The sequence below is a fragment of the Balaenoptera borealis genome, assembly GCF_965194805.1.
Source record: "Balaenoptera borealis genome assembly, chromosome: X".
NCBI lineage: Eukaryota > Metazoa > Chordata > Mammalia > Artiodactyla > Balaenopteridae > Balaenoptera > Balaenoptera borealis.
Window position 1 is genome coordinate 15,975,614 of NC_138881.1, and position 25,290 is coordinate 16,000,903.

The 25,290-nt window shown below is 37.5% G+C and overlaps 1 protein-coding gene across 7 annotated transcripts in view; it reads left to right on the forward strand.

The window, feature by feature from the left end:
- The window catches only part of PPEF1 (protein phosphatase with EF-hand domain 1), a 148,235-nt gene extending 127,731 nt beyond the window's left edge, over positions 1-20,504 (forward strand). For all 7 annotated transcript variants that reach the window (XM_082375679.1, XM_082375676.1, XM_082375680.1 and 4 more), the window contains 4 exons: positions 10,230-10,336; positions 17,644-17,807; positions 18,895-18,979; positions 19,883-20,504. In XM_082375679.1, coding sequence (XP_082231805.1) covers positions 10,230-10,336; positions 17,644-17,807; positions 18,895-18,979; positions 19,883-20,091 — 565 coding nt within the window. In that variant the 3' untranslated portion in view covers positions 20,092-20,504. The remainder of the gene's footprint in view (positions 1-10,229; positions 10,337-17,643; positions 17,808-18,894; positions 18,980-19,882) is intronic.
- Positions 20,505-25,290: the final 4,786 nt, after the last annotated feature.

Genomic DNA, 25,290 nt, shown 5'->3' on the forward strand with positions numbered 1-25,290 from the left:
TAGCTTCTTTTTCTTAGCACAGTGCTTCTGAGGTTCATTCATGTTGTAACATGTATCAGTACTTCAGTCCTTTTAATGGCTGAATAACATTCCATTGTATCAATAGACCTCATTTTCTTTGTCCATTTATCAGCTAATAGAAATGTGGGTTGTTTCCACTTTTTGGCTACTATGAATAATGTTGTTTTGAACGTTGGTGGACAGGGTTTTGTGTATACATTTGTTTTCATTTCTCTTGGGTATATACCTGAAAGTGGAATTGCTGGATTATATAGTAACGCTTATGTTTAACATTTTGAGGAACTTGCAAGCTTTTTTCCCAAGGGGATGCACAATTTTACATTCCCACCAGCAATGTATGAAGATTCCAATTTCTCCACATCCTTGACAACCCTTGTTATAATCTGTCTTTTTGATTATAGCCATCTTAGTGGATGTGAGGTAGGATCTCTTGGTTTTGATTTACATTTCCCTCATGACCAATGACTTTGAGGATCTTTTCATGTTCTTATTGGGCATTTGTATATCTTCTTTAGTGAAATGTCTCTTTCAGATCCTTTTTCCATTTTTAATTGAGTTACTACTCTTTTTATTATTGCATTATAAGAGTTATTCATATATCCTATATTCATGTCACTTATTAGATATATGATTTGCAAATAGTCTCTTCCATTCTATGGGATGTCTTTTCACTTTCTTGATGTTATTATTTGCAGCACAAAAGTTTTTAATTTTGATGAAATCCAATATATCTGTTTTCTCTTTTCTGCTTGTGATGGGGTATCTAAGAACCAACTGCCTAAGTCAAAGTCATGAGGCTTTATTCCTATGTTTTCTTCCGAGAATTTTATAGATTAAGTTCTTATATTTGGATATCTGATCCATTTTGAGTTAATTTTTGTGTATAGTGTGAGGTAAGGGTCCAACCTTATTCTTTAAAATGTGGATATTCAATTGTCCCAGCAACATCAGTGGTAAAGACTATCCTTCCCCGATTTGACTGTCTTGGCACACTTGTCAAAAATCAATTGGCCATAAAGGTATGGGTTTATTTCTCAACTTTAAGTTGTACTCCATTGACCTATATGACTATCGTAATGTGAGTAACACCCTGACTTGATTACTATAGCTTTTTGGTAAGTTTGAAATTGGGAAAGGTGAGTTGAATTTGAGTCTTCTTTTTTAAGATTGTTTTCCATGTGAATTTTAGAATCAGCTTGTCAACTTCTGCAAAAATGCCCGCTGGGATTTTGATAGGGATTATTTTGAATCTGTAATATCAATTTGGGGCTATTGCCATTTTAACAATATTAAATCTTCCAGTCCATATTGTTCTATTTACTTTGATCTTCTTTAATTTCCTTGAAAAATATTTTGTGCTTTTCAGTGTGCAAGTCTTGGACTTCTTTTGTTAAATTCATTTCTAAGTGTTTTATTCTTTCTGGTGTTGTAGTAAGTAGGATTGTTTTCTTTTCTTTTTTTTAATTTTTAAGTTTAATTTTATTTATTTTTTTATACAGCAGGTTCTTATTAGTCATCAATTTTATACACATCAGTGTATACATGTCAATCCCAATCGCCCAATTCATCACACCACCATCCCCACCCCCCCGCCGCGGCTTTCCCCCCTCGGTGTCCATACGTTTGTTCTCTACATCTGTGTCTCAGCTTCTGCCCTGCAAACCGGTTCATCTGTACCATTTTTCTAGGTTCCACGTACATGCGTTAATATACGATATTCGTTTTTCTCTTTCTGACTTACTTCACTCTGTATGACAGTCTCTACATGCATCCACGTCTCAACAAATGACTCAATTTCGTTCCTTTTTATGGAATATTCCTTTTTATTCCTTTTTATGGAATATTCCATTGTATATATGTACCACATCTTCTTTGTCCATTCGTCTATCGATGGGCATTTAGGTTGCTTCCATGACCTGGCTACTGTAAATAGTGCTGCAATGGACATTCGGGTGCATGTGTCTTTTTGAATTATGGTTTTCTCAGGGTATATGCCCAGTTGTGGGATTGCTGGGTCATATGGTAGTTCTAGTTTTAGTTCTTTAAGGAACCTCCATACTGTTCTCCATAGTGGCTATATCAATTTATATTCCCACCAACAGTGCAAGAGGGTTCCCTTTTCTCCACACCCTCTCCAGCATTTCTTGTTTGTAGATGTTCTGATGATGCCCATTCTAACTGGTGTGAGGTGATACCTCATTGTAGTTCTGATTTGCATTTCTCTAATAATTAGTGATGTTCAGCAGCTTTTCATGTGCTTCCTGGCCATCTGTATGTCTGCTTTGGAGAAATGTCTATTTAGGTCTTCTGCCCATTTTGGGATTGGGTTGTTTGTTTCTTTAATTTTGAGCCGCATGAGCTGTTTATATATTTTGGAGATTAATCCTTTGTTGATTCATTTGCAAATATTTTCTCCCATTCTGAGGGTTGTCTTTTCATCTTGTTTATGCTTTCCTTTGCTGTGCAACAGCTTTGAAGTTTCATTAGGTCCCATTTGTTTATTTTTGTTTTTATTTCCATTACTCTAGGAGGTGGATCAAAAAAAATCTTGCTGTGATTTATGTCAAAGAGTGTTCTTCCTATGTTTTCCTCTAAGAGTTTTATAGTGTCCGGTCTTACATTTAGGTCTCGAATCCATTTTGAGTTTATTTTTGTGTATGGCATTAGGGAGTATTCTAATTTCCTTCTTTTACATGTAGCTGTCCAGTTTTCCCAGCACCACTTATTGAAGAGACTGTCTTTTCTCCATTGTATATCCTTGCCTCCTTTGTCATAGATGAGTTGACCATAGGTGCGTGGGTTTATCTCTGGGCTTTCTATCTTGTTCCATTGACCTATGTTTCTGTTTTTGTGCCAGTACCATATTGTCTTGATTACTGTAGCTTTGTAGTATAGTCTGAAGTCAGGGAGTCTGATTCCTCCAGCTCTGTTTTTTTCCCTCAAGACCGCTTGGGCTATTCGGGGTCTTTTGTGTCTCCATACAAATTTTAAGATTTTTTGTTCCAGTTCTGTAAAAAATGCATTAGTAATTTGATAGGGATTGCATTGAATCTGTAGGTTGCTTTGGGTAGTATAGTCATTTTCACAATATTGATTCTTCCAATCCAAGAACATGGTATATCTCTCCATCTGTTGGTATCATCGTTAATTTCTTTCATCAGTGTCTTATAGTTTTCTGCATATAGGTCTTTTGTCTCCCTAGGTAGGTTTATTCCTAGGTATTTTTTTGTTGTTGTGGTTGCAATGGTAAATGGGAGTGTTTCCTTAATTTCTCTTTCAGATTTTTCATCATTAGTGTATAGGAAAGCAAGAGATTTCTGTGCATTAATTTTGTATCCTGCAACTTTACCAGATTCATTGATTAGCTCTAGTAGTTTTCTGGTGGCATCTTTAGGATTCTCTATGTATAGTATCATGTCATCTGCAGACAGTGACAGTTTTACTTCTTCTTTTCCAATTTGTATTCCTTTTATTTCTTTTTTTCTCTGATTGCCGTGGCTAGGACTTCCAAAACTACGTTGAATAATAGTGGCGAGAGTGGACGTGCTTGTCTTGTTCCTGATCTTAGAGGAAATGCTTTCAGTTTTTCACCATTGAGAAGGATGTTTGCTGTGGGTTTGTCATATATGGCCTTTATTATGTTGAGGCAGGTTCCCTCTATGCCCACTTTCTGGAGCGTTTTTATCATAAATGGGTGTTGAATTTTGTCAAAAGCTTTTTCTGCATCTATTGAGATGATCTATGGTTTTTCTTTTTCAATTTGTTAATACGGTGTATCACATGGATTGATTTGCATATACTGAAGAATCCTTGCATCCCCGGGATAAATCCCACTTGATCATGGTGTATGATCCTTTTAATGTGTTGTTGGATTCTGTTTGCTAGTGTTTTGTTGAGGATTTTTGCATCTATATTCATCAGTGATATTGGTCTGTAATTTTCTTTTTTTGTAGTATCTTTGTCTGGTTGTGGTATCAGGGTGATGGTGGCCTCATACAATGAGTTTGGGAGTGTTCCTTCCTCTGCAATTTTCTGGAAGAGTTTGAGAAGGATGGGTGTTAGCTCTTCTCTAAATGTTAGATAGAATCCACCTGTGAAGCCATCTTGTCCTGGACTTTTGTTTGTTGGAAGATTTTTAATCACAGTTTCAATTTCATTACTTGTGATTGGTCTGTTCATATTTTCTGTTTCTTCCTGGTTCAGTCTTGGAAGGTTATACCTTTCTAAGAATTTGTCCATTTCTTCCAGGTTGTCCATTTTATTGGCATAGAGTTGCTGGTAGTAGTCTCTTAGGATGCTTTGTATTTCTGCGGTGTCTGTTGTAACTTCTCCTTTTTCATTTCTAATTTTATTGATTTGCGTCCTCTCCCTCTTTTTCTTGATGAGCCTGGCTAATGGTTTATCAATTTTGTTTACCTTCTCAAAAAACCAGCTTTTAGTTTTATTGATCTTTGCTTTTGTTTTCCTTGTTTCTATTTCATTTATTTCTGCTCTGATCTTTATGATATCTTTTCTTCTGTTAACTTTGGGTTTTGTTTGTTCTTCTTTCTCTAGTTCCTTTAGGTGTAAGGTTAGATTGTTTATTCGAGATTTTTCTTGTTTCTCGAGGTAGGCTTGTATAGCTATCAAGTTCCCTCTTAGCACTGCTTTGCTGCATCCCATAGGTTTTGGATTGTCGTGTTTTCATTGTCATTTGTCTCTAGGTATTTTTTGATTTCCTCTTTGATTTCTTCAGTGATCTCTTGATTATTTAGTCACGTATTGTTTAGCCTCCATGTGTTTGTTTTTTACGTTTTTTTCCCTGTAATTGATTTCTAATCTCATAGTGTTGTGGTCCAAAAAGATGCTTGATATGATGTCAATTTTCTTAAATTTATTGAGGCTTGATTTGTGACTCAAGATGTGATCTATCCTGGAGAATGTTCCGTGTGCACTTGAAAAGAAAGTGTAATCTGCTGTTTTTGGGTGGAATGTCCTATAAATATCAATTAAATCTATCTGGTCTATTGTGTCATTTAAAGCTTGTGTTTCCTTATTAACTTTCTGTTTGGAAGATCTGTCCATTGGTGTAAGTGAGGTGTTAAAGTCCCCCACTATTACTGTGTTACTGTCAATTTCCTCTTTTAGAGCTGTTAGCAGTTGCCTTATGTATTGAGATGCTCCTATGTTGGGTGCATATATATTTATAATTGTTATATCTTCTTCTTGGATTGATCCCTTGATCATTATGTAGTGGCCTCCCGTGTCTCTTGTAACATTCTTTATTTTAAAGTCTATTTTATCTGATATGAGTATTGCTACTCCAGCTTTCTTTTGATTTCCATTTGCTTGGAATATCTTTTTCCATCCCCTCACTTTCAGTATGAATGTGTCCCTAGGTCTGAAGTGGGTCTCTTGTAGACAGCATATATATGGGTCTTGTTTTTGTATCCATTCAGCAAGCCTGTGTCTTTTGGTTGGAGCATTTAATCCATTCACCTTTAAGGTAATTATCGATATGTATATTCCTATGACCATTTTCTTAATTGTTTTGGGTTTGTTTTTGTAGGTCCTTTTCTTCTCTTGTGTTCCCCACTTAGAGAAGTTCCTTTAGCATTTGTTGTAGAGCTGGTTTGGTGGTGCTGAATTCTCTTAGCTTTTGCTTGTCTGTAAAGCTTTTGATTTCTCCATCAGAATCTGAATGAGATCCTTGCCGGGTAGAGTAATCTTGGTTGTAGGTTCTTCCCTTTCATCACTTTAAGTATATCATGCCACTCCCTTCTGGCTTGTAGAGTTTCTGCTGAGAAATCAGCTGTTAACCTTATGGGAGTTCCCTTGTATGTTATTTGTCATTTTTCCCTTGCTGCTTTCAATCATTTTTCTTTCTCTTTAATTTTTGCTGATTTGATTACTATGTGTCTTGGCGTGTTTCTCCTTGGGTTTATCCTGTATGGGACTCGCTGCGCTTCCTGGACTTGGGTGGCTATTTCCTTTCCCATGTTAGGGAAGTTTTCCACTATAATCTCTTCAGATATTTTCTCTGGTCCTTTCTCTCTCTCTTCTCCTTCTGGGACCCCTATAATGCGAATGTTGTTGCATTTAATGTTGTCCCAGAGGTCTCGTAGGCTGTCTTCATTTCTTTTCATTCTTTTTTCTTTATTCTGTTCCGCAGCAGTGAATTCCACCATTCTGTCTTCCAGGTCACTTATCCGTTCTTCTGCCTCAGTTATTCTGCTATTGATTCTTTCTAGTGTAGTTTTCATTTCAGTTATTGTGTTGTTCATCTCTGTTTGTTTGTTCTTTAATTCTTCTAGGTCTTTGTTAAACATTTCTTGCATCTTCTCTATCTTTGCCTCCATTCTTTTTCCGAGGTCTTGGATCATCTTCACTATCATTATTCTGAATTCTTTTTCTGGAAGGTTGCCTATCTCCGTTTCATTTAGTTGTTTTTCTGGGGTTTTATCTTGTTCCTTCATCTGGTACATAGCCCTCTGCCTTTTCATCTTGTCTATCTTTCTATGGATGTGGTTTTTGTTCCACAGGCTGCAGGATTGTAGTTCTTCTTGCTTCTGCTGTCTGCCCTCTGGTGGATGAGGCTATCTAAGAGGGTTGTGTAAGTTTCCTGATGGGAGGGACCGGTGGTGGGTAGAGCTGGCTGTTGCTTTGGTGGGCAGAGCTCAGTAAAACTTTAATCCGCTTGACTGCTGATGGGTGGGGCTGGGTTCCCTCTCTGTTGGTTGTTTGGCCTGAGGCAGCCCAACACTGGAGCCTACCTGGGCTCTTTGGTGGGGCTAATGACAGACTCTGGGAGGGCTCAGGCCAAGGAGTACTTCCCAGAACTTCTGCTGCCAGTGTCCTTGTCCCCACGGTGAGCCACAGCCACCCCCTGCCTCTGCAGGAGACCCTCCAACACTAGCAGGTAGGTCTGGTTCAGTCTCCCCTGGGGTCACTTCTCCTTCCCCTGGGTCCCGATGCACACATTACTTTGTATGTGCCCTCCAAGAATGGGGTCTCTCTTTCCCCCAGTCCTGTTGAAGTCCTGCAATCAAATCCCACTAGGCCTCAAAGTCTGGTTCTCTAGGAATTCCTCCTCCCGTTGCCGGACCCCCAGGTTGGGAAGCCTGACGTGGGGCTCAGAACCTTCACTCCAGTGGGTGGACTTCTGTGGTATAAGTGTTCTCCAGTCTGTGAGTCACCCACCCAGCAGTTATGGGATTTGATTTTACTGTGATTGTGCCCCTTCTACCATCTCATTGTGGCTTCTCCTTTGTGTTTGGATGTGGGGTATCTTTTTCGGTGAGTTCCAGTGTCTTCCTGTCGATGATTGTCCAGCAGCTAGTTGTGATTCTCGTGTTCTCACAAGAGGGAGTGAGAGCTGGGATTGTTTTCTTAATTACATTTTTGGATTATTCATTTATAGTGTCTAGAAATACAGTTGATTTTTGTATGTTGTGCAATCTTAATGAACTTTTTTATTAGTTCTAATAGTTTTTTTAATTTATCTTTTTAATTGAAGTGTAGTTGCTGTACAAAGTTCTAATAGTTTTTAGTGGAATCTATGGGATTTTCTACATAGAAAATCATATTATCTGTGAATGGGGATAGTTTTACTTCTTCCTTTCCAATCTGGATGCCTTTTACTTCCTTTTCTTGCTTAACTGCCTGGCTAGAACCTCCACACCAATATTGAAAAGAAGTGGTGAGAGCAGATACCCTTGTCTTCTTCCTGATCTTAAGAGGGACATATTCAGTCTTTCACCATTAAGTATGTTAGCTATGTGTTTTTTGTAGATGCCCCTTATCAGGTTGAGGATGTTCCCTTCCGTGCCTAGTTTGTTGACTGTTTTTATCATGAAGAGTGTTGGATTTTGTCAAATACTTTTTCTGAATGTATTGAGATGATCATATGGATTTTGTCCTTTATTCTATTAATATGATGTGTTACATTGATTAATTTCAGATGTTAAACAAACCTTGCATTCTTGGGATACATCCCACTTGTTAATGGTATATGATCCTTTTTATGTATTGCTAGATGCAGTTTGCTAGTATTTTGTTGAGGATTTTCCATCTATATTCATAAGAGTTATTGGTCTGTCATTTTCTTGTGATCTTTGGTTTTGGTATCATGGTAATACTGGCTTTATATAATAAGATGGGTAGTATTCCCACCTTTTCTATTTTTTGGAAGAGTTTGTGAATGATTGGTATTAATTCTTCTTTAAATGTTTGGTAGAATTCACCAGTGAAGCCATCTGGCCCTGAGCTTTTCTTTGTGAGAAGTTGTTTGATTACTTATTCAGTCTTATTCCTTGTTCCAGGTATGTTCAGTTTTCTATTTCTTCCTAGCCAATTTTGGTAATTTGTATCTTTATAGGAATTTGTCCGTTATCTAATTTGTTGGCATACAATTGTTCATAGTATTCCCTTATACTTTTTATTTCTGTAAGGTCAGATGTGATGACCCCTCTTTCTAAAATCATTTGATTTTAGAAATTTGGGTCTTTTTTTTTTCCTTAGCCAGTCTAGCTAAAAGTTTGTCAATTTTATTGATCTTTTCAAAGAACCAATTTTTGATTTTGTTAATTTTCTCTATTGTTTTTTTATTTCTCTATTTTATGTATTTCTCCTGTGTTCTTTATTATTTCCATCCATGTACTTGCTTTGGGTTTTAGTTTAATCTTTTTTTTTCTAGCTTTTGAAGATAGACATTATGCTATTGATTTGATATCTTTCTTTTTTAATATAGGTATTTATGGATATATATTTTCCTCTAAGCACTGCCTTAATTGCATCTCATATGTTTTGACATGTTGTATTTACAGTTTCATTCATCTTAAAGTATTTTCTATTTCTGTTGTGATTTCTTCTTTGACCCATTGGTTATTTAGGATTGTATTGCTTAATTTCCTTACATGGTGATTTTCCCAATTTCTTTGTTATTAATCTCTAATTTATTTATTTATTTGTAGTCAGGAAAGATACTTTGTATGGTTTTAATCATTTTAAATCTATTGAGACTTACGTTATGGCCTAACATGGGGTCTATTGTGGAGAATATTCCATATACGCTTTAGAAGAATATATATTCTGCTGATGTTGGGTGGAGTGTTTTATACAAATCTCTTAGATCCAATTGGTTTATAGTGCTGTTCAAGTCTTTTATATCCTTTTTCATTTTCTGCCCAGTTGTTCTATCTATTATTGAAAGTAGAGTATTGAAGTCCCCAACTATTATTGTTGAATTGTCTATTTGCCCCCTCAATTCTGTCAGTTTTTGTTTCATGTAGCTTTGGGCTCTGTTGTTAGTTTCATATATGTTTTATAATTATTTCATCTTCTTGACTGATTGGTTCTTTTATCATTATAAAATATCCCTCTTTATCTCTAGTAATAGCTTTTGTCTTAAAGTCTATTTTGTCTACTATTAGTATGGCCACTCTAACTCTCTTCTGGTTGCTGTTTGCATGGTATACTTTTTCCTTTCAAACTCTTTGTACCTTTGAAACTAAAGTGTGTCTCCTGTAGACAACATATAGTTGGATCTTATTTTTTTAATTCAGTCTCACAATCTCTGCTTTTTTATTTAATCCATTCAAATACGATGTTATTATTGATATGGTTGGATTTACATCTGCCATTTTGCTTTTTTGGGGTGACTCATGACTACTTTGTTCTTCTGTTCCTCCTTTATTTTGAATTTATTTTTGTAAATGGTCTGAGGTAGAAGTTTAACATCCAGACATTAATTGTGCTAGCACTATTTTGAAAAATCGTCCTTTTCTACTGAATTTTAATACCTCCTTTGTCATATATATTGTTCCCATATATATTATAGTTCACTATATTTATGAAAATTCTATTCTATTCATGTATGCATCTGTCTTCTCTTGTGTCAATACCTGCTGTTTTGTTTAAGTAACTTTAAGGTAAATTTCAGCATCTGCTATAGCAAGTCCCTCTTTGTTTTCCTTCTTGTCTTGGATATTCTCATACACTAATTGTTCATGTGAATCTTTGAAATCAAAAAGAAAATACCAGTGATAATCCTTTTAAAATTTCACACACACATACATATAAACACATTCACCACCTAGTAATATGTTATGTGTTAAGTTAGACAGTTCATTTTAATGTAGAAACTGGTGAGTGGCAACAAATCATATTAAAATGAAACAGAACAGGATGACTTATGTAACTTTCACCTAATAATTATTTTCTTAACATAGGGTGAATGCTGTTGAAAGTAGTGCCATCAGGATGTTAAAAGAGAGAATGATTTCACGAAAAACTGACCTCATTCGTGCTTTCCAACTTCAAGACTGCAGTAAATCAGGTAAAAAAATTATGTAATGCTTACCATTTCTTAACATACCAGGTTACCTACAAATTAGTTTTCATTTTCTTTGTTTCCTTAAGATTTTAGTTTTCTACTTTTACCAGCAAGGAATGATAGAGATAAAAATGAAATATAATCCATTATATGCTTGGACAAAAGCATATTCCTCCTTTTCAGTAAGCTTCTTTCAACTTAAAAAAACAACAACAACCCAGAATTAGACTTCTCTTCTGGTAGTATTTTGACTAGACACTCTGGAAGGTCCTCCTGTTAAGAAACAGCTAGATTCTAGAGGATACAGAATTTTAATGCATTTACCAGCCTCACAGTAATTAAGATAAATCTCTAGGCTGCATTTCCTCGCCCCATTAAAGGATTTTTAAAACCACATGTTGGAACATGGAGCAGCAAGCAAGCACAAAAGGCTAGATTGTCCTGGGGGCAAATACTAATATTGGTGTAGCAGTCAATCCTGAGACTAAACCGTAGGATAGTAGAAAGATGGATAAACTGCATTTGAGACTTACAACATTAAGCCTAGATCCTCAAAGTAGTCCTAGGTCTGTAGTGCCCCCAACTCCTGGCAAGCAAATGCAAATCCATCTTCATGGGAAGCATCCCTAATTTGGGCCACTAGTATATCCAGAGATTAGGATCAACTAATATGAGGTCACAACCGAAGATCACCAAACAAACAAGGGGACAAGCTACCATGAGGGAGAGTCAGCAGAAACAATAAGCAACAGATTAGTTTCCCAAGGACATCATATATTGGAATTATCAAATATAAAATAAAAAATTACTGAGAAAGAAAATGTTTAAAGAAATGAAAGATGGAATCACAAATATGCATTTGAAAATGATTTAAAGAAGAACCATTTTTATTTTATATAGATATAAAAGCTCATTAAGAAAACATAGTGAGTGGGTTAAACAGAAGATTAGACATTGCTTAAAAAAGAATTAGAAAGATTAAGAATCAAATGTGTAACATACATCTAATCAGGGTCCCAGGAGGAGAGAATGTAAGAGAGAATATATTTGACATGATAATGGCTGAGACTTTTCCAGAACTGTCGAAAGACTCAAATTCACAGGTAAAGAGGAACAGTGATTCTCAAATAGGATAAATAAAATTAAATTCACACCTACACACACTTGTGGTGAAACTGCAGAGCACCAACAGCGAAGAGAAAATCTTAAAAGGAAGCAGAGGAAACACACGGTGCTACAGAGACAACAATTAGAGTGACGTCAGACTTCTCAACAGTTGCAACAGAAGCCAGTAGACAGTAGAATCATATATACAGGTGGTCCCCAATTTATGGTGGTTCGACTTACAATTTTTCAACTTTAAATTGGTGTGAAAGCCATATGCATTGAGTAGAAACCATACTTCGAATTTTGAATTTTGATTTTTTCCCAGGGTAGCAATATGTGGTACAGTGCTCTCTCATGATGCTGGGTAGTAGCATTGAGCCACAGCTCCCAGTCAGCCACAAGATCACAAGGGTAAACAACCAATACACTTACAACCATTCCATACCCATACAGCCATTCTGTTTTTCACTTTCAGTACAGTATTCTATAAATTACATGAGATATTCAACACTTTACTATAAAATAGGTTTTGTGTTAGATGACTTTGCCCAACTATAGGCTAATGTAAGTGTTCTGAGCACATTTAAGGTAGGCTAGGCTAAGCTATGCTGTTCAGTAGGTTAGATGTAAATATTAAATGCATTTTTTACTCACAATATCTTAAACTTATGATAGGTTTATTGGGATATAACTGCATTTTAAGTCAGGGAAAATCTGTACAAAACATTGAAAATAAAATTTATGAAAAGATGCAACATGAAAACACTAACAAAAACAAAGTGGGAATAGCTGTATTAATATCAGACAAAGTAGACTTCAAGGAGATATACATTACTAGAAAAATAAAGGGACACTTTATGATAAAATATTCAGCTTTCCAACTAAATCCATTCTAAATGTGTATGCACCTATTAATACAGCCTCCTTCAAAAATATGTAAAACAAAAATGCACTGAACAAGTAGAAGTAGAAAAACCTACCATCATAGTGGGAGATTTTAACACTCCTCTCTCACAGGAACCGAAAGTATAAACAGACAAAAAGATTAGCAAACTTTCCCTAAAAGACATATTGAATATATAGAACTCTGCATCCAACATTGCAGAATATACATTGCTGTCAAGCACAAATGGAACATTTACAAAAATTTACCATTAAATGGAACATAAAGTAAATCTCAACAAATTTTGTATTGGAAACGTATAGAATAAATTCTCTGACATAGTGAATTGAGCTACAACTCAATTACATAAGGTAGCTAGAAAATCCCCTTGGGCTTGGAAATGAGAAATACACTTCTAAATAACCCTTGGATCAAAGAAGAAATCACAGTGGAAATTAGAATGCTGAAATTGAGTAATGAAAATACAACATATCAGAACTTATGGGATGCAAATTAGAGAGGCATTGATATCCTTCAATGCATATATTTTAAAAGATGAAACTGTGATCAACAAAGTAACAAAAAGTGGTTCTTTGAAGAAAATGTTGATATAACCCTCATAAGGAGAGAAAGAAAGAGGGACCAAATAACTGATGCCAGAATTGAAAGGGGGGACATTACTACAGACTTTACAGATATTAAAAAGATCATAAGATATATTTTGGAAATTCTTATGCTAATAAATGGAAACTTTAGATTAAATGGACACATTCTTAAAATATATATATGTACACACACACTTATAAAAACTGACACAAAAAGAAATAGAAAATCTGAACAATCCTATAACTATTAAAGAAATTGGATCTGAAATTTTGAAACTTTCCACATAGAAAGCTCTGAGCTCATATAGCTTCATTAGCCATTACAGTATGCATATTTAATATTTTAAGGAAGAAATGAAACCAGTGTTACAGAAACTCTTCCAGAGAATAGAAATAGAGGGAACACTTTCTTTTTTTTTTTTCGGCTGCGCCACATGGCTTGAGGGTTCCCAGACCAGGGATCGAACCTGTGCCCTTGGCAGTGAAAGCACAGAGTCCTAACCACTGGACCGCCAGGGAATTCTCAAGGGAACACTTTCAAGATGATTTTAGGAGGTCAGCATAACCTTGATAGCAAAACCTAACAAGAACATTATGGAAAAGGAAAATTAAAAGCTAATATCACTCATACATTTAGATGAAAAAAATCCTGGATGAAATAATAGCAAAAGGTTAGTGTATCACAACAGAGTTTAGTTTATTCTAGGAACACTAGGAATTCTAGGTTGTTTTAGCATTTGAAAATCAATCAGTGTAATTCACCACTTAACAAAACTTAAAGAAGTAATATAATTCTCTCAAGAAAAAAATTGTTTCATGTATTTTGCCCTGGTTTCATGGGTTTAAAAAACATTTAGAAAACTAAAAATGGAAGTAAACTTACTTAATCTCATCAACGATATCTACCAAAGCCTATAGAAAATAGCATACTTAATGGAGACCTTAATGTTGAAACCTTTCCTTCTAAGTTTGGGAATGAGGGAAGGATGCTGTAGCAGACTGAATAATGCCCCTTCCCATAATATATCCACATTCTAATCCCCAGAATCTGTGACTGTTACCTTATTTGGCAAAAGGGACTTTGCAGATGTGATTAAGTTAAAGATCTTGACCTGAGGAGATTATCCTGCATTATCTAGGTGGGTCTGATGTAATCACAATGGTCTTTATAAGAGGGACATAGGAAGAGTCAGAATCAGAGAATGTGATGTGATGATGGAAGCAGATATTGAAATAATGCACTTTGAAAATGGAGGAAGGTGCCCCAAGCCAAGGAATATACGCAACCATTAGAAGCTGAAAAAGGCAAGGAAAGAGATTCTCCCTTCAGAGCCTCCAGAAGGAACCAGCCCTGCTGACACTTGACTTTGGCCCAGTGAAACTGATTTTGTACTTCTAACCTCCAGAACTGTAAGAGAATAAATATGTGTTATTTTAAGCCACTAACTCTATGGTAATTTGTTCGAGCAGCAATAGGAAACTAATACAGAGGCCCCCTCTCAAGACTCTGTTCAACTTTGTACTAGGGATGCTAGCCAGTACAACAAGGCAAGTTAAATAAAATGATAAGGATTAGAAAGAAGAAATAAAATGTCACTATGCATAGACAACATGCCAAATAAATCCACAGAAAAACTGTTAGAATTAATAAGTGAATTTAGCAAGTTGTAGAACCTCAAGGTCAATAAACAGAAATTGATTGCACTTCCATATACTAGTGTATCAGTCAGAATCTATTCAGGAGACAGAAACCACATCAGTAATTTGAACGAGGAAACAATATAAAGAATTATAAACTAGTGAAAGGTGATTAATTACTAATAGGAATAAAAGAGAAATCTAAAGAATACAAGAACAGAAAGTGTAGGGAACAACTATTGTCTCTAAGGCTGAGAGAGAGTATCCAAGGAAGGAACAAACTTGGAAGAGTCCCCTACTTCCAACCAAGGCTAAGATTCAGACCTCATTGGAGAGGGTGTCACTGTGGCCCGCTGGATGGGGTGAAAGTTCACTGAGGTGTCTCAGGTCAGAGTTGGTCTGTAGCTAGTGGGCTAGGAAGAGAATGGAGCCACCCACTGTGGTGCCATCAAAACTCTCTTTGGGCTATGCACCACTGTGTTTCCCACACACTGCTGGCAAGGGAACCACCCACTGTGGTGTCCATGAAATTCACTAGAGAGTGGGTGCCACTGCATTTCCCACACACCTCTAGCAGCCATGCTATGCTGTAGAAGCAAGAAGCAAAGTACACCAGAACCGTTTCTTCTGCTATGTCTTAGAGCATTCTTCCTGCACCCTCTGCTGACAAAGCCTAACATTATGCCAGCTGCCAAAGGAGAAATATTTACAGGGTTCAGCTCCAATATCACAAAATAGGGCAAAGAAAGGTAGATTTTTAAGTGGGTGGAAGTAAATTGATAACTGGTATAGGCAGCCATTAACTTTTAGATAATGAAAATCTTAAAAGATACCATTCACAATAGATAATCAAGTACCGAGAAGGAAACCAAATGATTGATGTGTGAGATTTCTAAAATATTATTAAAAGAAATAAAAAAGAACTGAAATACATGGGTGGGTATTATGGGTGGGTATTATGTTCAAGGGCCAAAGTTGTCAAGATATAAATTCTCCCCAAATTGAGCTATAGGTTTAATGCACCAAAGGGGCATGTACAGAATGTTCTTAGCAGCACTGTTTGTAATAGCACCAAACTGTAGATTATCCAATGTCCACCAACAATAGAATGGGTATATAAATTTTGAATATGTGGAATACTATACATCAATGAAAACGAAGACACTACAACTAAATGGAACAACATGGCTGAATCTCATGAACTTAGTGTTGAGCAGAGGAAGTAAGATTCCTCCCAAAATATTTACTTTATGATTCTGTTTATATATAGATCAAAAAAGGCAAAAAGTAAACTATAGTGTTAGAAATCAATATAGTGACTCTCCTTGGGAAAGTGGGAGGTGATAGTAATTATGAGGGGCCACAGAGGGGGCTTTTGGATATTGGCAGTGTTCTATTTCTTGTCCTTGGTGGTGGTTGCATAAGAAACCCCTTTGTGATAATTCACTGAGTTCTGTATTTGTTTTGTGAACTTTTCTGTATGCGTTAAACTTCAATTAAAAAAAAAAAGAATTATGTCCTTAGCAGGTAAGTATGTGGGGAATCGTCTTGGTGGGAGTGTAAAATGGCTACTCTTTTTTTTTAAAATTAATTTATTTTTGGCTGTGTTGGGTCTTCGTTGCTGCGTGCGGGCTTTCTCTAGTTGTGGCAAGCAGGGGCTACTCTCCCTTGCAGTGGGTGGGCTTCCCATTGTGGTGGCTTCTCTTGTTGCAGAGCGTGGGGTCTAGGTGCGCGGGCTTCAGTAGTTGTGGCGTGCAGGCTCAGTAGTTGTGGTGCATGGGCTTAGATGCTCCACGGCACGTGGAATCCTCCTGGACTAGGGATCGAACCCGTGTCCCCTGCATTGGCAGGCAGATTCTTAACCACTGCGCCACCAGGGAAGTCCCTGGCTACTCTTTCTTTCTCTTTTTTGCTTTTTAAAAAATTTATTTATTTGTTTGTTTGCGTATTTATTTATTTATGGCTGCATTAGGTCTTCGTTGCTGCACGCGGGCTTTCTTTAGTTGCGTCGAGCGGGGGCTACTCTTCGTTGTGGTGCGCGGGCTTCTCTTTGCGGTGGCTTCTCTTGTTGCGGAGCACAGGGTCTAGGTGTGTGGGCTTCAGTAGTTGTGGCACACGGGCTCAGTAGTTGTGGCACGTGGACTCCAGAGTGCAGGCTCAGTAGTTGTGGCGCACGGGCTTAGTTGCTCCGTGGCATGTGGGATCTTCCCGGACCAGGGCTCGAACCCGTGTCCCCTGCATTGACAGGCGGATTCTTAACCACTGCGCCGCCAGGGAAGCCCCCTGGCTACTCTTTCTTGAAAGCAGTTTGGCAATATATATCAAAAGCCTTAAAAATGTACATACCCTTTGATCCAGCAATTCCACTTCTAGGAATGATCCTAAGAAAATAATGGAATAGTTTCACAGCCATTAAAAGAATGATGTAGATCTATGTTTATTAACATAGATGCATGTCCATGATTTATTGTAAGTAAAAAATCAGGTTAGAATATATATGTTTGTTATGTGTGTGTGTTGCCATATGTAATACACATATGTAAAACATATGGTATAAAGTATATTTGGCTTTAAGATAAAATATATATACATTTATATATACATGTTTATATACATGGAAAAACATGAACATATCTTTAATAATCAGAAAAAATAAAGGTATTTATACTTCAAAAAACTACATATAATTTTAGGAGATGAAAGGATATTACCTGGGAAAATGAGACATGAACAATATGCCCAGATGCTAAAAATAAAAGTAATCTTTTATCCTTTATATCCTTTTGTGTTTTCAAATCTTCTATTATAAACATACCTTACTTTGTTTATAAGAAAAAGGGGAAAAAATCTAGTATACCCAAATTCTGATTGCTTACGCATAACAGTAAGGGAAAGATCTGCGGAACCCCAAAGGTTATTCCTCCCTCAGAGTCGGGGGGTCTGGTAGGACAGATCGTAAAGGGGAGCAGAGGCACCCAGGCCTCAAAACCGAGGCTGTCTGCTTGCTCCATTGATGAGGTTGCATTTTTAATCAAATTATCAACCAATTATATGAGCTTTGTTGCTGTTGTTGTTAGGAAAACTTTCTGTGGGCCAGTGGGCTTTTTCCATGGAGAACGTTTTGGGGCTGAGCTTGCCATGGAGATCCCTGAGCTCACGTCTGGTAACCACAGACAAAGATGGAAATATTGACTACATGTCCAGCTTCCAAGATATCCACATTCAGAAACCTGTGAAAGAGGTAAGTGAAACACAGCCCCCGGCTAAAACCTGGCTGGCGTCTAATAGCCTTTGGACAACTTACAAGAGTTCCTTAGTTCTTTGAAAAGTTGGGAGTGGAATCGTCTAATGGGTGGGCGTGGCACTCTTAGGAAAGACCTAAGGGGGATCTTCCAGATACATTGTGATCTGTTCAGGAAGTTTGTGTGTTCTAAGGATAGGCAAAAAGAAAAAAGAAGAAAAGACTTCTGCAAGCAAATCTGTGTCAAATATGTGATTCTTCTCTTAAGTGCTGTCCAGCAGAAGGGCATATATGACATCTATTCTTTCATATAATACTCTTTAAAATACTCAACATACTTCTATTAACTGTCAGTAAGTATAGACTTACTGATATGACATCTTATACCTTAAAGAATTTTAAAATTTAGAATTTCTTATTAAAATGGGGATACCCCAGGAAGAGTTGTCAGACCCCCAGTACTTATTAGTTAACAACTCATCAGCAATTAGTTACAGTATTGGGCTGAAAGTGAGCTGATGGGAGCTAGGACTGGGGTGATTGTTTGCAGGAGAGTTGAGAAGTTGAGCAGGAAAAGGGAAGTAAAACTGCACGTGAGAAACTAAAATACCCACAGAAAGGAGGCTTTTGGCTTCACTTGAGAGACAGTTTACCATGGTGGCTAAGCTCCCAGGCCTTGGCTTCAGGCCAAGATTCAAATCCCACTTACCAGCTATGTGAACCTTGGGAAACTTACTTTACCTCTCTGTCTTCCAGTCTGTAAAATGGGCATAATAATATTTCTGTTCCTTGGGGCTATTGTTGAGGACTGAATGAAATAATCCATAGAAGCTGTCAGTGCAGAGCCTGGCACACAGATTCGCTTTGGCCCAACCCCTAAGGAACAGAGACTGCAGGCGCTACAGAACACAAGAGCATGGTCTTTTATCTGATTCAAGAGGGTTGGGCCTCCAAGGAAGGCCTGCCTTCTCAAATTTCTATCTAAATCACATACTTCGAATTGGTGACCATGTTGTGTGTTTGTTACTTTTACTAAAATTGATCTGTTATAAATTCTATATGTCTTAACACTTAGTCTTTATTTTAGGTTCAGCCTACTCTGATTGAAACAGTGTACAGATACCGATCTGACCTGCAAATCATCTTTAATGTCATTGACTCTGATCACTCAGGTAGGTTCACTTTGATTGGTTCAGTAGCAATAGAAAGCAAAGGCTAGTCTGTTTCTTTTAAACCAGAATTCTGTTTTCATCTATTGCATTCTTCATCCAAACTTGATTTAACTCAGGGGTGGGGGGTAGGGATAAACTCATGTTTAATATTATTGTTTTTTTTAGTTTGGCCACAGACTCTCTATTCGAGTCCATATGTTATAGGCTTATATATCCATTAGTCAGACAAGAATAGCTCCTTTTATAAATCACCAGCACAGATGAAAAGATAATCCACTGTCCATTTAAAAATTGTAGTTATTCCTGGCAATAAAAATCATTCCTAGAGTTCTGATTCTGTTTTGGTGACTAAGAACTCATTTTCTGCTTAGCTTTGATGCGCAATTATTTATTTTCAAACTTAAAAAAAATCATCAGATAATCCCCAACTGCAGAGACCATTGAGTACCAAAAAATCAATAATCAAAACACAAAAGTAAATTACTGCCTATAGAAAATGGCAGAGCCACTGTTTGCAATCCTCTTTTTGAGTCCCAGGGTTAATTCTCCCTCTGCTTTGATGTAGCTCTCCTCTCTGCCCTCCTTCCATGTCCCTCTCCCTTAGATTTTAGATCTTGTAATTTCTATACTACATATAGTACCACATCTACAATCTCCCCCGCCCCATTCCTTCACTGTTCACTTATTCCAGCTTTAGAATAATCTCAGGATCACTTGGTAGTTGAAAGTGACATATTGTTTCTTATATTTACAATCTTACTTTTCCATTTCCTTCAGTGTCTCGATGGTCAGGCATGTTAGTGAGCTGCTAATTGGGACTATTCAGTCAGTATGGCTTTCCGCACCCCTCCCTAAGGTGGGTCTTAAAATGAACACTCATGACCTTCTCCTATATTCTTTTAGGCCTGATCTCCATGGAAGAATTTCGTAGCATGTGGAAACTTTTCACAAGTTACTACAGTGTCTGTATTGATGATTCCCAGTTAGATGAGCTCGCCGAAAGGATGGACTTAAACAAAGATGGAAGCATTGACTTTAATGAGTTTTTAAAGGCTTTCTGTGTAGTGCATAAATTTGACAAGTTGAATAAATCAGACACCAATGTTGCTTAACAAGAATTAGGGCTTTCCCTCCTTGTAAACAGTTGGCCCAAATCACTGACAGAATCTTTGCCACGACCCTTGAAATTCATAGTCAGTAGTAGAGAAAAGTAGACCCCAATTCACACCATGAGCAGATGTATAATGTGGGTATTGGAAGTCCCTAGTAAACTGCTATTGGTAAGACTAGGTTAAATGTCAGCTGATAGGATTTGGCTCCAGTGGCGGGACTCACACGCTGCCAGGTAGAAACTGGATTTGAGCCTAGTGTTGGTCTCTTGGATGCCACCTAACCAGGAGACCTGAGCAGTTTGTAAACATATTGAAAAGAACCCACAGAATACCAGAGGAAAGTACAACATCTGTGAGTGGTTGAGGAATGGGAGGAGGAATACCGAACTATTAAAAATATTTCCATCTTTAAACTGTAATCTTCTTTGGAGATATCATAAACCAGTGATTTTCAGCTGTGGGGGAACCACCTTCAGGGATGGGAGCCATATCAGAATCTCGGGGGAAGCTGTGGGAGTGTATTGTTTGAAAAAGCGTATTTTTTTCTTGTCTGTTGGAGATAGAAAGTGAGTACATTCAGATTGAGCCCTGTAATTAATATGGTTTGACACCTTCACTGGTAAGATGGGGCCTTGGTGATGCATACATTGTGCAATTTATTCTGCCATTCTGATTGCCTATCAAACACAATAAGAGATTTCTGTTTGAAGGTGAGTATATGTTTCATTTTTTTCTTGAAGTTTGAGAACTTCAAGATCTATGAATATGCCAGGTTAGATATCCTGCTACACACACCAGAAATAATGGATCACATATAACAAATATCTTTTAAAAATGCATAGCTGAGCTGGCAAGTAAGTAAAAGAAACCCCAGGGGCCGGGGGGTACTTCCCTGGTGGCACAGTGGATGAGAATCTGCCTGCCAGTGCAGGGGACACAGGTTCGATCCCTGGTCCAAGAAGATCCCACGTGCCGTGGAGCAAATAAGCCTGTGCACCACAACTACTGAGCCCATGCGCCACAACTACTGAGCCTGTGCACCACAACTACTGAAGCCTGTGTGCTGCAACTACTGAAGCCTGCACGCCTAGAGCCCATGCTCCACAACAAGAGAAGCCACCACAATGGAGAAGCCCGTGCACCGCAACAGAGAGTAGCCCCTGCTCGCCACAACTAGAGAAAGCCTGTCTGCAGCAATGAAGACCCAACACAGCCAAAAATAAATAAAATTTAAAAAAAAAAGAAACCCCAAGGTTAGGGAAAAAAAGAGCATAATTAAAATCATAGCAATATTAACTTTGGACAGGATAGACTTTAAGGCAAAGAATAATATCACTAGGGATAAAAAGGTCATTACTGAACGCTAAAAGGAATGATTCACCAGGAAGATATAATAGTTTTTAAACTGATATGCATCTAAAAACTTAGAGCTTTAAAATTGATAATGCAAAAATTGACATAACTACTAGGAGAAATTGATAGAGGGAGATTTTTAATATACCTCTGTCAGTAATTGAGCATGTAAATAAAAAACTTGTGTATAGAAAATTGGACAACCCAGTTAATCCACCTGATCATGTATGTATATGTATACTCTGCAATCAGTTTTAGAGAATACACATTATTTCCAAGCACTTGTGGAACATTTATAAAAATTGATCATGTATTAGACCCCAAAACATATCTCAAATACTAAGCAATCAGTTAACAAAGATACTACATTTTCTGGTCATTGTGCATAATTTTCCTGGGGAAAAATATAATTTACTAATGCTAACTCAAGAACAATAGGAGGGTCTAAAGAGACACATAACCATTAAAGAAGTGTCCGTTTGGCTAGGCTGAACTACATTTCTCAGAATTCCCTTTCTTGTATGTTTTTGGTTAAGGTGGGCCACAGTGGAGATTCCTGAGAGAGTTGGAAGGCAAAGAGAAGCGGCAACCATTGTGTAGCTCCCACACACTCTTGCTGAGCTGCTGATTCACCTTGTGGGTGTGAAGCAGCAGCTAGGCCTGCAATTGCTCTACATTCCCCTGGATCCCCTGTTAGCTGCTCTGATTCCCGGGACCACTGTGTGTGTTTAGCTCCGTGATGGGTGCCCGGGCCAGGTGTGTGTGTTTAGCGCCGTGATGCGATTCTCGGGCCAGGTGTGTGTGTTTAGCGCCATGATGCGATTCTCGGGCCAGGTGTGTGTGTTTAGCTCCATGATGAGGTTCCTCGGGCCCAGTGTGCGTGTTTAGCGCCATGATGAACGGCCCTGGCTTCTTCAGGTCGCCAAGGCCTCAGGCTTTAGTCCGTTCTTGCGGGGTGCCAGCTTGTGCCTGTGGGTTTGAGACTGCTCCGGATCTTCCCTGACTGCCTGCCCTGTGGACATCGAGCTCCGGAATCAGGTATGGTGTCAACAGCCTTACGGAGCCTGCTTAGCCAGCTCCCCCATTTGCACAAGCCACTTCAACTGTTTATATACACACAGACGTATATATATCTCCTACTGGTTTGGCCTCTGGGTGAACCCTGATTGATACAGAATTTGGTACTGAGAGTGGTTCTGGAAAAACAGAATCTTAAAAAAACGTGTGCTCTGAATGTGTATAAGCTGACGTGTGCAGAGCTTCTGCTGCATTATCTCACGTGAAAATCCACTGCTCATCCCGGAATAGTTGTTTTAAGAAACGTCCAATCTCTGGCAGAACCAGATGAGTCTTTTTTTGTTGCTTCCTGAATGTCATTTGGTTATTTATTCTCGGGCTTCCTTCTGCAACTCTCATTTTCTCCCTTGGGTTTCTAATCCCTGGAATTAATTGTATGCCTGTGTTGGAAATTTTACCTAAAAACGTCCTTTGATTTTACTAAAGGTTATCATTTAATGTTGTAAACTTATGCCTGACACGAGTTGTGCTTAACCACACTTCAGTTTTACAAAGTATGTATATATACGTATATGTATATATTTTTTAAATTTGTATGTATAGAGTTGTGAAATATCATTTTTAATTTATATTTCTTAATTGCAAATGAGATTGAGCATCTTTTCATTAGTTTGTTGGTCAGTCTGTTTTCTAAGAAAATGCTTATTCTTATCCTTTGCTCATTTTTCTAATAGCTATTTGTCTTTTTCTTACTGATGTCTAGGAACTTTAAAACCCTTCTTGGTACTAATTCTCTGTTCTTGATTTGGGAAGCAGATATCTTATCCCAGTCTGTGACTTGATTTTTCACTTTCTTTCTGACACATGTTTTCAAGTAAGTTTTAAATTTCAATTTATTTTATTTCAATTTATCACTCTTTTCCTTTATAATTCGTGCTTTTTGCATCTTGTCTAAGAACAAAAATATCCTTTCCAACTCTGGGAATACCATAAAGATACAGTGGATCCTTATTTGCGGATTTTGTATTTGCAAATTCACCTACTCTCTAAAATTTATGTGTAACCCAAAATGAGTATTTACGGTGGTCATGTGCAAAGGAGTGAGTTTATTTTGAGTTGTACACATTCCCAGCTGTGGTGGGACAAGGCGACGTTCTGCCTTCTTGTGTCTGCTCTCATACTGTAAACAAGTGACCTTTTTGAGGTGTATTTAGTGCCTTGTTTTTTGCATTTTTATGCTTTTTGTTGGCGATCTCGGTGTTTAAAATAGCCCCAAATGTAGTGCTGAAGTACTATCTAGTGTTCCTAAATGCAAGAAGGCTGTGAGGTGGCTTAAGAAGAAAATACGTGTATTAGGTAAGGTTCACTCAGGCCTGAGTTACAGTGCTGCTGTGAGTTCAGTGTTAATGAGTCAACAATATATATTAAACGAGTTGTCTTTAAACAGAAGCACACATAAAATAAGGTTATGTTATTGCTCAGCCGACTGAAATGTTGTGACCACAGGCTCGCAAGGACCAAACCCTGTATTTCGCAAAGGAGCAATGCTTCAGTATTCACTAATTCATTATACAGCGATTATGTAGAACATAACTATGGCAAATAATGAGAATCAATTATATTCTCTAAAAGTTCCATATATTCCCTAAAAGTTCGTAGTTTCATAGGGTTTAGTTCTATTCTTAAGATCTGATTGCTTCCTTTCTAGTCTTCAGTCATTTTATGTGTATTTCTTTTATAATCTCTTTCTGTTTCTCTCTCTGTATTTGGAGCTCATGGGGAAAGAAATGGATGTTTCTTGTATGTGCAGACTTGAACAAGTTGGATTGTTCACTCAGGGGCTTTGACATTTTTTATTGTGAACTCATTATTAGCAGGGCTTATATTTTTTTCTGTGAAAATCCCGTGGTATTTGGGTTGTGGGAGCATCTCTTCAGAGAAGTTTTTTGTTTGCTTCTGCTTTGTGTGTCAGGAGTATCACTGCTTGAGGAATAATTCTTCCATTACTTTTTCGTCTGCAGTTTCTGCACTATGTGGGTAGAGTAAAAGTGATGTGAATTCAGGTCCTGTGGTTTTGAATTCTCGGAGAGCTTTTCTTTTTTTATCTCCCACCCAAAGCCCTGTGGTCTCTCTTGTTTTTAAATCCTTTCATAAACAGAATAGTCTTTTGAGGGTCTTGGCTTTATATAAAGTTCTCAGTTCCAATTCCCTACCTCCCAAAGCCCAAAGCTTCATTTGCTACACCTGTGTGGGAATTAACACCAAACCCCTAGGTTCTAGAGACAAATACCCCCTAGTAGCTCAAGCACTTACCCCTGTGCTTTTTCACTTCCCTTTTTGTCTTTGACACCTGGGGATTTGCTTTTATTTTTTGTGACCTTAGCTGTACTTTTTAATGTAATTATGTTACATTTTACTCAGTACTTCTAGGTGATTATAGTAAAAGAATGTTCAGGTTGTCTGAGTCCACCATATTGCTAAAAGCTGAGAAATAGACTTTTTGTATCCACTGCTATTTGTTAATAATCTTGAGACTTCATATTTTTACCTGGACAGTGTTCATAATATGCCATGGGGCTTGAATTATGCAACATGTGTCATTTACTGGGTCTCAATTTTTAAACTTTGTTAGAACTTATTTCTAAATAATTTTCTTCTTTACTGTTTTTTTTTTAACATAAATGGGATCATATTATACAATCTTTAAAAAACAGGGGCACACTTTTTTTTCCTTCTACCTTTCCTCCCCCAACATAAGCATGGCCCTCACCTAGGGAAGTCATATTAACTTCCTATATGGCCTTCCATATTTTTATCTGTCCCCTATAG